The sequence below is a fragment of the Gavialis gangeticus genome, unplaced genomic scaffold, assembly GCF_001723915.1.
Source record: "Gavialis gangeticus isolate Ggan-Ray unplaced genomic scaffold, GavGan_comp1, whole genome shotgun sequence".
In the NCBI taxonomy this organism is placed as follows: Eukaryota; Metazoa; Chordata; order Crocodylia; family Gavialidae; genus Gavialis; species Gavialis gangeticus.
In genome coordinates, this window is record NW_017728993.1 from 14,971,685 (window position 1) to 14,981,482 (window position 9,798).

The 9,798-nt window shown below is 49.7% G+C and overlaps 1 protein-coding gene across 1 annotated transcript; it reads right to left on the reverse strand.

Moving 5' to 3' along the window:
• Positions 1–353: 353 nt before the first annotated feature.
• LOC109286625 (tctex1 domain-containing protein 1-like) lies at positions 354–9,739 on the reverse strand. The gene is made up of 3 exons (XM_019501266.1): positions 9,375–9,739; positions 7,245–7,319; positions 354–2,357 (listed from the first exon to the last, which is right to left on the reverse strand). The coding sequence occupies exons 1-3, from the start codon at positions 9,465–9,467 to the stop codon at positions 2,001–2,003; spliced, it is 525 nt and encodes a 174-aa protein (XP_019356811.1). The 5' UTR covers positions 9,468–9,739; the 3' UTR covers positions 354–2,000.
• Positions 9,740–9,798: the final 59 nt, after the last annotated feature.

Genomic DNA, 9,798 nt, shown 5'->3' on the forward strand with positions numbered 1-9,798 from the left:
GGGGGATCTAGTGGCCTGTTACAAACTAGTCGGGGGGGATCAGCAGGCACTGGGGGAGTCCCTGTTCCCCCGAGCACTGCCAGGAGTGACCAGGAATAATGGTCACAAGCTGGCAGAGGGTAGGTTTAGGCTAGATATCAGGAGGCGCGAGTTCACAGTCAGGGCGGCTAGGATCTGGAACCAACTTCCGAGAGAAGTGGTGCTGGCTCCTACCCTGGGGGTCTTTAAGAAGAGGCTGGATGAACAGCTTGCTGGGGTCATCTGACCCCAGTACTCTTTCCTGCCATGGCAGGGGGTCGGACTAGATGATCTACTCAGGTCCCTTCCGATCCGACCAACTATGAAACTATGAAAAGCCTCCATCTGCCAAAGCCCCAAGCAGCTGACTGCGGCACAGCGCAGGGAGAGCCCTGTAATGCCAAATATCACCAAAGGTGCAACTCAGGCCAGATCCAAAGGCTACATAGGCTGTAGGTTGCAGACCCCTGTGCTAATGGACCTAGTGGGTAACCTTGAAAAATATGTGAAGAAACTGTTTCCCATCTGTGAAATGGGGAGAATGGGACTGACCTGCCCTGGAAAGTACTTTGGGATCTGTTGATGAAAAGTGCTACCTAAGAGCTAGGTATTCTGTCATTGAGCCTTATCCCCTGGCATAGTGTTGTCTTTGCTGGTATAGTCTGCATTGCATACTCAAATGTAAGCCCTTCATAATCGGCATAACATGTTGCCCATGGAGGAAAACCAAAGTGAGAACATGTATGCCAAAAGTTCTAGCTGGAGGCGTCACAGGGCAGTAACAGCACACGGGGCAGTGGTGCAGCACCAGCTATTTTGGTGCCCTCCCACCTCAAAAGATGGTGTCTCAGGCTGCTGCTCTGGTTGCCCCCCACCTACACTGCTTTTAAACATCAGTGTTGCAGGGAAGATGGTTGCTTGTTTCAGCATTCCCAAAGCTTCCTACAGTCTTTTGCTTATTATATCAAAGCTCTTTTTAAATTCTAACAGCTACAAGTATTTCATTTGGCCTGTTTGCCTTTTAGGCAGCAGACTGCCAGCGCTGGCTCTCCATGCTACCTGGGAATATCCTGGAGTCACGTGTGGCAGGACCTCAGCACGTGCCTTCTGTCCCAGAGGTCCCAAAGATCCTGTGTGGTGATGCTCCCCAGCAGAGGGAATGCAGAAGGGAGAAAAGCCCAGCCTGTGAGAGGAAATGTCTCTACTACACTCTAAAAGGAGAAAAACCCAGCCAGTACCAGAGGGCAATGCTGGCCCCCGATTCAGGTAGAGCACTTAAATGCATGTCCACCTGTATATACTGTACGTAAAATCAATAGGATGACTCGTGTTCAAAATGCAGTGCACAGGTAAGTACTTGGCTGAATCGGGGCGAAAGGCAGAGACAAGTGGAGCTGTTGAATTTATTCTGCTGACCAGTGTGAGGTAGGGCCAGCAGTTCTCCCTGGGATTCTTCAGGGACCGGACTGAACTGTCTTTGCATCTCACACAGACCCAGGCCCAAACCGTCATCAGCAGGTTGGGGGAGATGTTAATCTCAGTGAGAAAAGTTATATCACATATCAAATTCCCTCTTGAAAAATATCACATTAGCAATAGTTACTCAATGATAGTGGTAAAAATACATCCAGGTTATAGAACAATGCTGACCTTTTGTAAAGCATTTGGAGATTGCTGACAAAAAGAGTCACAGAAGAGCAGGCTATTATAGTATGATGGACTACAATGAGGTATTCAGTTTACCCAAGTTTACATGAGATATTTGGAGCATACACAAGTTTTCAAGCACCCAAGTTTGTGTGATGCTTGCAGCATCCGCTCTTTCTCTACATCTTTACAACCACTGACTCTCATTTTTATTCTGTGGGCTGTATAGAGCCATTCTGTAGCACAAGTACAGACAAACACAAGGGTCTCTTACTTTACTTGTATCTAGGAACATACTTTTGCTTTTCACATGTGAAAGATGCATGCTTTGATGACTACTCAAAATAAACAGCATGTACTAGAACAACACAAAAAAGCGTCGGGTTCATGTATTGGGAGGAGGTGAAGTTGTCTGAATGAGGGTCCCACAGACACTGGCTGGTCACCATGATATCCGCAATCTCATCTTTGTCTTTGTTTCCGATGGTGACGTTGACAATTAGCTTATACCGAGGAGGGGTGACTGTTTTGACCAGGCGTTTTATTTCTTCACTTACAGCTGTACTGAGGCTGGCGCCTTTCTCAGGCTTGTAGGTAACATGTGCAAGTTTGGCTGGTAAATATTCTCTGATCAGCTCCTCTGCTTTGGCACAAGAGAATTTTTCTTTTGGGTTCGCTACTGAGTCTGGAATCTGCAACAAAGGGTCAGTTCATGTAACTTGTATTAGTGTAGTGCTTAGAGAAGCTAGTCAGGATTGAGACCAGATTATATTAGATCCTGCACAGATGCACATAACTGTATGTATGTGCATGCGTGACGTGTACATCACAACACATTCTCTCCTAACCGTACGAACCTCTGCAGTTTCAAAGAGCTATGTGGGCTTGGAAAACCACACAGCTTCCCTTCCCACCAATGAGAGTTGTCTCTTACTGCTAGATAACTGGAATTATCCTATGATGGACCCAAGCATACTACTAAAGCAACTGTTTCAGTGCAGGGGGATTACGACAAAGTTGTTCCCCCACAACATAAAATGTGGTTCTGGACCCTGGATTTTGCTTTTAAAACAGGCTTTGATTCCATCTGCATGGTAATATCAAGCCTTGTTTTAATCATGTTGGGGAAGCCATTGCACTGCTATTGATGGTTTTATGACCATGTCCTCTCCAGCAGGGAAGCTACACGGTACTGATCATGTCAAACAGCCATTCATGAATCATTGGTGTAAGTCCAATACTAGAATTACTTTCAGAAAACCTGGAGTACGTTCTGTCTTTCCTGGCTAAGACCTCAGGAGAGGAATCTTCCCAGGACAGCCTTCAGACACATTTTTAAAAGCTTTGCTTGCACACATCTGGCTTTGAAAATCTGACCCACTAGAGACTGCTAAGAGCCTGTGAAACGGAAAACTTCAAGTTAGCTTTGGAAAAGTATTTCAGAGCAAAAGCTGGGACTATTCCTTTAAATCCAACCCCAATATGTCTGGGTATTTCAGCACATATGGAACATGATGGTTAGAACCCTACCCAGCTGCTCTGGCCAGTCTGCTGCGAAAATGTCTCTTTATTCATGGCTAGAAGGGAGGGTAGTGAGAGACAGACCAGGCTGCGAGTACTGTGGCTTGCCATCCTGCACAGGAAGGGGGAAGCTCAGTCTCCAGCATCCTTTGGGCAAAAGACGTTCTTCAGGAGAAATTCTGCTTGTGACCCCAGGAATGTCAAGATCCTTCAGCAGCGACTCGTGGGGTCTTTAAGGACAGTCCATGCTGGAGCAGTGCTCAGCGCGCTTTGTTTTCCATTAGCCACAGACTTTCCCCCCCACCTGCTTATGTTCTCGCTCTGCAGGAAGGATCTCACATGCTGAAAAGCTTCCTTCTGCTCAACCTTGAATTTGCCCCTCTGCTGGATAAGATAGCCCTAGTTGGAGGGGGTGGGGGGATCTCAATTAGTGTTTTGTGATTAAAAGCCAGCAATCCTATGCATCCGGCTGCCCAGTGTCTGTGTGCCCCAGCTACTCTGTTGGCAGAATTCTGCCCCTGCTTTTCACCTCCTGCAGGAAGAGGAGTTTCCTTGCTTTTTCAGAGATGCTGGGAGCAGGTCAGAGAGAGATCCCACAGGGAGAGTTTCATTGGGAAATGGTGTGATATTGATTTCTCCATCAATTATTAACTGGATTCTTAGTGCTGCATGTAGAGCCCTCCCTGAAGGTGCAGATGGCTCGTTTATCGCCAGGAGGCAGGGATCATATCCTGCGAGCTCCCAGCCAGCACTGGCCTGCTCTCTGCAGGACAGTTGTAATGCTCTCCGCACTCCCAAGCAATGGGACTTTAACAACTTCCCCAAGGAAGCTCCTCCGCAGCCTAATGCAGCTCTCGGCCAGGAAGGATATTTTTCCTCTGATGGGCAACCTAAGTATCCTCTTAATTTCATCTCATCATTTCCTGCCTAAATAATTCCTCTTCTTTCTTGGCAGTGTATTGAAACCTTTGGTCTTCTCTGAAGTCCTGCAGTTTGCTGCCCTCTGCTCGAAGTTAATCCCATTCTTTTTTCAACTTATGATCTGGTAGAGCTCAGGTGAGACGCAGGTACTGCATGACCCCATTTCTAGTGAAGTCCAGTGGCTCTGGGACAAATGAGTTACATTGGGTCTGATCCAGAGCTCCTTGCTCTTCACAGAACAGGCCAAACTGATCGATCGTATTAATTCCTCCCCACACCCTCCATCCCAGGATTGCACAGCTGACAAATGGCAAGCCTTTGGTTTGGCGCAGCTTCCAAACTGGAAGCCCCAGGTCACGAGAGGGTGAACATGTCACCCAGCTGATATATGGTATCTCCGAGGAGCAGATCGCAGCTGGTCAGCCTGAACAGCCCCTCCAGTGCCTCTCCTCACTAGCTGAGGAGTGTCATTGTATCCACAGGGTACAACAAATGGCACAAGCTGGTGTCACAGGAAGGGACAGGGAAGAGGAACAACACAAATAAACCACACATCCTAGTCCCAGTCATTGCATACTAGGCAGGCAGGCAGCTTGTTGCTGATAGTAGCCAGTGACAGATGCTCGAGAGGAAGATGGGAAACCCAGAATGCTCTGCCCAATTGTACAGCAAAGCAGCACTGGGGAAACATGTGGGTCTTGAAACCAGATACCAACAGCCCCACTCCTTCTAGTGTGAGGGTTCATTGTCTCATTGTTTTTTGTCCTCTCAGTGCAGATCTGGAGATTGGTAATCCTAAGGACTGGATGCACAAGGTCTGCCAATGCCACCTGGAGCTGCGGACACTCAGCATCGCTGAAACTCAGATGCTAAAGGCTTGCCACTCCTCAGTGAAAGGTTCTAGGAAACCCCTGGTAACCTCAGTTAAATGGAGAGGGCAAGCTTGCCATGCCAGACAGTGGTACCCTCCAAGCTGCTGCCCTGCTCCACATGGGCTCTCACTGATACTGGAAGCAGTGTGGCTATGTCTGTCTCTGGGCATTTGTAGAGGACACTTTAAAGCGGGTTTAAAGAGGGTTAAATGCCTTTTGCACCGCTTCAATGGCATTGCTGTTTGCACATTCAGCAGCATATTGCACGTTAATTCCAGCCACAGTAGCACATTCGGCAGTGTAATGCGCCGTAAATGACTTTGGGACGTAGCAAATGATTTTGGGGTGCTGTAAAGTAAAACACCTCCGAGGAGTTTTAATTTCCTACCCTACAGCTGTGGAGGGAAGTACTGGGCTCCATGCGGCTCAGGGGCTGTGCAGACAGCCCAGCAGCAGCCTGGGAAGGCAGGCTCCACAAAAGGAAAAAAAAAAAGAAGCGGCGAGCCTGAACTTTCCCCTCCTGGAGCCTGCCTGAGCTGCACAGGGGCCTGGTGTTTCCCTTCATAGCTGCAGTGTCCCCCGGACTACCTGAGCCGAGTGCCTGCGGGCGGGTGCCACCTGAAGGGGGGGCCCCCCCACTGCTGCAGAGGGAAGCACCAGACCCACCCACAGCCCAGGGACCACTCCGTCCACCAGCAGCTCTCCCTCCCTTTCCCGCCACTGGAGAAGCAGGTAAGGATCGGGCTCTGACAGGTATACAGGGCATGGGGGTTTACTTTGCCCTAAATTGAACTGGTGTTTTTAAAAAACCACCGCTTCAATTTAGGGAGAATTAAACCCCCGTGTTGTGTACAAATGCCCAAGGTGCTACTGTCAGGCTAATTATCGGGGGTGGGCTAATTGGCCCTGCCCCTCTGCAGTGCTAAGTAGCTCAGCCAAGAGCCATGCTGATGCAGCAACACCACTCCTGGTTTACAAGGCAGCCTGTGTGGTACAGCACACCATGTTTGGGGGCACTGCTGTCTGGCACAGCAGTAAGTTTGCTGTGGAGCCATGCCCTAGCGCAAAGTAATGTCGCAGTAGGCAACTTCTCAGCTCTTGCTGACGTGAGTGGAAGCTCCAAGCTGTTTTATCTTCATTTTTTAACTCTCATTATCTCAATGTCCAGCTCAAGGTATGAAATTCACTCTTCTTCCTAAGAGAAGTCCAGTCCTTGGGCCTGATTCAAAGCCGCTGAGTGGGATCAGACTCAGCTGGGTTTTCCAAAGGCACCCATCTTCCAAGCAAGTGCTGCAGTGAGCCCAGCCTATGTGTGCTTTGAAAACCTGGCTGTAAGCACTTACCCCCTCAGCAAAATGTTACTGAACTGAAATAATGCTCACTGGGCTCGGTTCTGAAAGGGGTAGGTTCTGTCCAACTATTCAGTCATATTCCCCATCGTGCATAGGCGACGTGTAGCAGCGGCACAGAGGAGCACGTGCCCACCCTGAGATTAGCCACCACCGAAGCCACCACCAGCTTCTGCGGGCAGTCACCAACCCCCCCACCCTTGCTGTCGATGCAGCTGCAGGGGGACCCTGCTCACTGCTTGCTGCTGCTGACAGCGTGGACAGTGGCTGCAGGTGGTCCCCACGCACCACCCACCACTTGCCACCCCCCGTCGCAGACACTCCAGTGCCTGCGGGTTGTCCCCGCTCACCGCCAACATGCCCCTCCTGCTAACACCGCCGCCTGCGGAAAGTCGCTGTGCCCCTCCAGTCTCCAGGGGCACACATTGTTCATGCCATCATGACATCTGTAATATGTCACTGAAAGAGTCCTGAGCCCAGTCTCATCCAGCCTTTTCAGTGGAGCATTGTAGTTGTAAAAGAGGCCAGTTCCAACATGCCTGCTCCCATTGCCCTTCAATGGTCAGTCTTCATTGCCCTTACCCTCAACTGTGGGCATGTCTACACGAGACGCTTTCTGCGCATTAGCCTGATAACACTGCAGTAGAGCATCATGGCAAAAACCATGCTAATAGCCTACTGCGCAGTGTTTTTAGGCTAATGCACAGTAAGTGTCACTAAATAACTGTGCTGGTGCTACTCCACAGCAACTTTAGTTACTTCACATTCAGTTAGTTCTTCATTAAGCACTAAACTCAACGGACAGTATTTACGGTGCATTAATGAACGTGCAGGCACGCCCTGTATGGCTGACCAGGAGAGACCAATCATAAACGAGTCAAATAAATGAACCAGAGCCAGCAAAAGGAGCACATACCTGCTCATTGATGATGGTGATAGGCTTGTGATGAGAGACCTGGAGTCTTGATTGGCTTCGGGCACCAGTTCGGTTCTGAGAGTCAAATGGAGGTTTTAGTAGATGCTGATTTCCCTTGGCAATAGCACAACAGTTAACCCTTCATTCTTAGACTTCTGAATTACCAACCCATTCATCCAGGCTTTTCCCTCCATGCCAACCTGATAGCTTGGGGCCAAGGTGAACCCAAGCTTGTGCCACTATATAAGAGAATTGTGTGCTTCCAGGAAGCACACTAAAAGCCCACTTGGGCATGAACATCTGGCCCTTTAGTTTTCTGGAATATCCCTACTAACCAACACTAATCACCATCTACCTCCCATTATCATAGTGGTATGACAGCCTAGTGACCCTGCCAGCTGTCACCTTTGGGGCCATTGCTGGATGGACTTAAGAGACTCAGGCTCTACACCCTGCACCACTGACCTGCATAAGGGGCCCAGCAGGCACTGCCGTAATATGTGGCTGTACCACATATTACGTCTTCCACCAAGCATTTCAAAGCACTCCATAGGAGTTACCTAGTTAAGCTTTACATCCATTTGAGGTAGGTAAGGGATCACTTCACCCCTATGGAAATACAGGCACTTCTGAGGCTGAGGGTAACTTTACTGTCCACTGGAATAAAGGAATTTACACTGATACTGTCTGGCTTGCAGTACATTTTGAAATGTATTACACCTTGTGGCATTTTCTATCCAAGGATCTCAACGTGCTCTCTGAGCATGGTTATGCTTCACCCTACTCGGTGACACAAAAGCAGGTTGCAGGGAGAGCAATCATCCCTGATTCACCGTTGAAGTAACCGTGCTTCAGAGAGGTTGCAAAATGCCCAAGGTCACCCAGGAAATCAGTGGCTAAGCTGGGACCAGAACCCAGATCTCCTTACACCCTGGCCTGCGCTTTAACCACAGACTTGTCCCCCCCAGTCAAAGCAGCTGAGGGAATTTAGATGTAGTGTCATTTACTCGAGTTGGAATTTGTCCCGGACGCTGTGGTTAACACCTTGTCTCCTACTGAAGCATTTTTCTAAGGACTCCTTGGGGCTTTGTAACAACTCCTTGTTTGTTTAACTAAAGGGAATAGGCAGCCCTTTAATACACTGTGTGGTTGAAATGGGAGCTATTCTGTATTGGTCTTCAGTGGCTGGACACCTCTACCTGTACGGTAGGCCTGGAGCTCAAGTGCTTTGCATTGGTGGTCCATCGTCTCCAATACCAAACACCCCATACCCTTTACCCAAGCTTATAATGGAGAAGCGTGGCAGCTTGTGGCCCAAGGAGTTAGTACCCTGCCTCTTGCTAGCAGCTTCAACAGCTGCCTGTAGCAGGTGAGTTGTGTGGGAGGGGAGTTAAACACATCATTATTGATTCCTGCATTGAGTAAAATGGATTTAACCCCAGGGCTAATCGTGTTAGCAGAGGCTGGTTGCAAAGGGCCAGGTACGATAAAGAAGTCGGAACAGCTTTCCTCAAGGGATTTGCTCTGAGAAAGAATGACGCCAGGCAGGAGCAGGGTGTACAACGGTGTCTCCGCCAATGGTGCCAACCAGGGCAAGGAGCACCCCAAAAAGCTTTCCACCCCAGTGATCTAGGCCAGCGTTAGAGCGATGAGGCTGGTCTAAAAGACTTGGCCTTGGTCCCACTGCTGGGAGCCATTCATGCTGTGAAGCAGAAGGCTGTGAAAAGCTTTCCCTCCCTTTCTTGTGTGTTTTTTTTGCGAGGCCCTTGAAGCCCAAAGGCTTGTCCTTCCCCTCACCCTCTCCCAGCTGGGCAAGCTGGTTCAAGCATTTCATCTCCCAAATCTTGTTTCTCTCCCTTGGGCAGTGGAAGTACAGCAGCAGAGAGCTTTGCCCGGCGAGTTGTCAGGCTGGCACTAGGCACCTGCACCCCTCTGCTTTGCTCGTGCATCTCAGACAGCCTAGACGCAGCTGCCTTGAGGAATGATACACCAGCTGCTTTCCTCTCCTGGTCTCCACCCTCCTGGCATCGGCTAAAGGGAATGGTTTCGGCACAGACTGGGGGATACCGGCTCCTTACTGGCAGGTGGATCTGGCTTGGAGTCCCGTCCCCCCCATCTAACCCGTGATACCTTGAATTCCTTTGAGAATTTCTGGGCAGCAAGGAGCCCCCTCAGGCTGATGCTTGCTTTGCTCCCAGGTGGTCTTGTGGTTTCCTTGCCCATCTGAAGCTTTGATGAGGACCCGCCAGCAGCAGGAGCGCCCAGAGCCTGGCAGGGAGCACACGGATGGAGAAGTGAATGAGTTTGGGGGCCTCCGGGGCAGTTTGGGACACTTGTGGCAGAGTTTAGGTCTGGGATCTAATTGTTTTCAGCACAGCTGTCTCAGCAGTTTGTGTGTCTCAGCAGTTGGTACAATCCCAGCTAACCACCCACTGGCAGACTGTCAACCTGTCCCCAGTTCAAAGTAAAAAAAATAGTAATTCACCCCATTGGCCAAACCATCTTATAAAACCCCAGCGTAGCCCCATCCATCCCACCCCCAGCCCACCCGCCC

Excerpts from the sequence above, each read along its gene's own strand:
- LOC109286625 (XM_019501266.1), bottom strand. The coding sequence starts at position 9,467 with ATGGGCAAGGAAACCACAAGACCACCTGGGAGCAAAGCAAGCATCAGC. Across the intron at positions 7,320-9,374 it reads AATTCTCAAAGGAATTCAAG|AACCGAACTGGTGCCCGAAG; the intron begins GTATCACGGGTT and ends TTTGACTCTCAG. Across the intron at positions 2,358-7,244 it reads TCACCATCATCAATGAGCAG|ATTCCAGACTCAGTAGCGAA; the intron begins GTATGTGCTCCT and ends CCTTTGTTGCAG.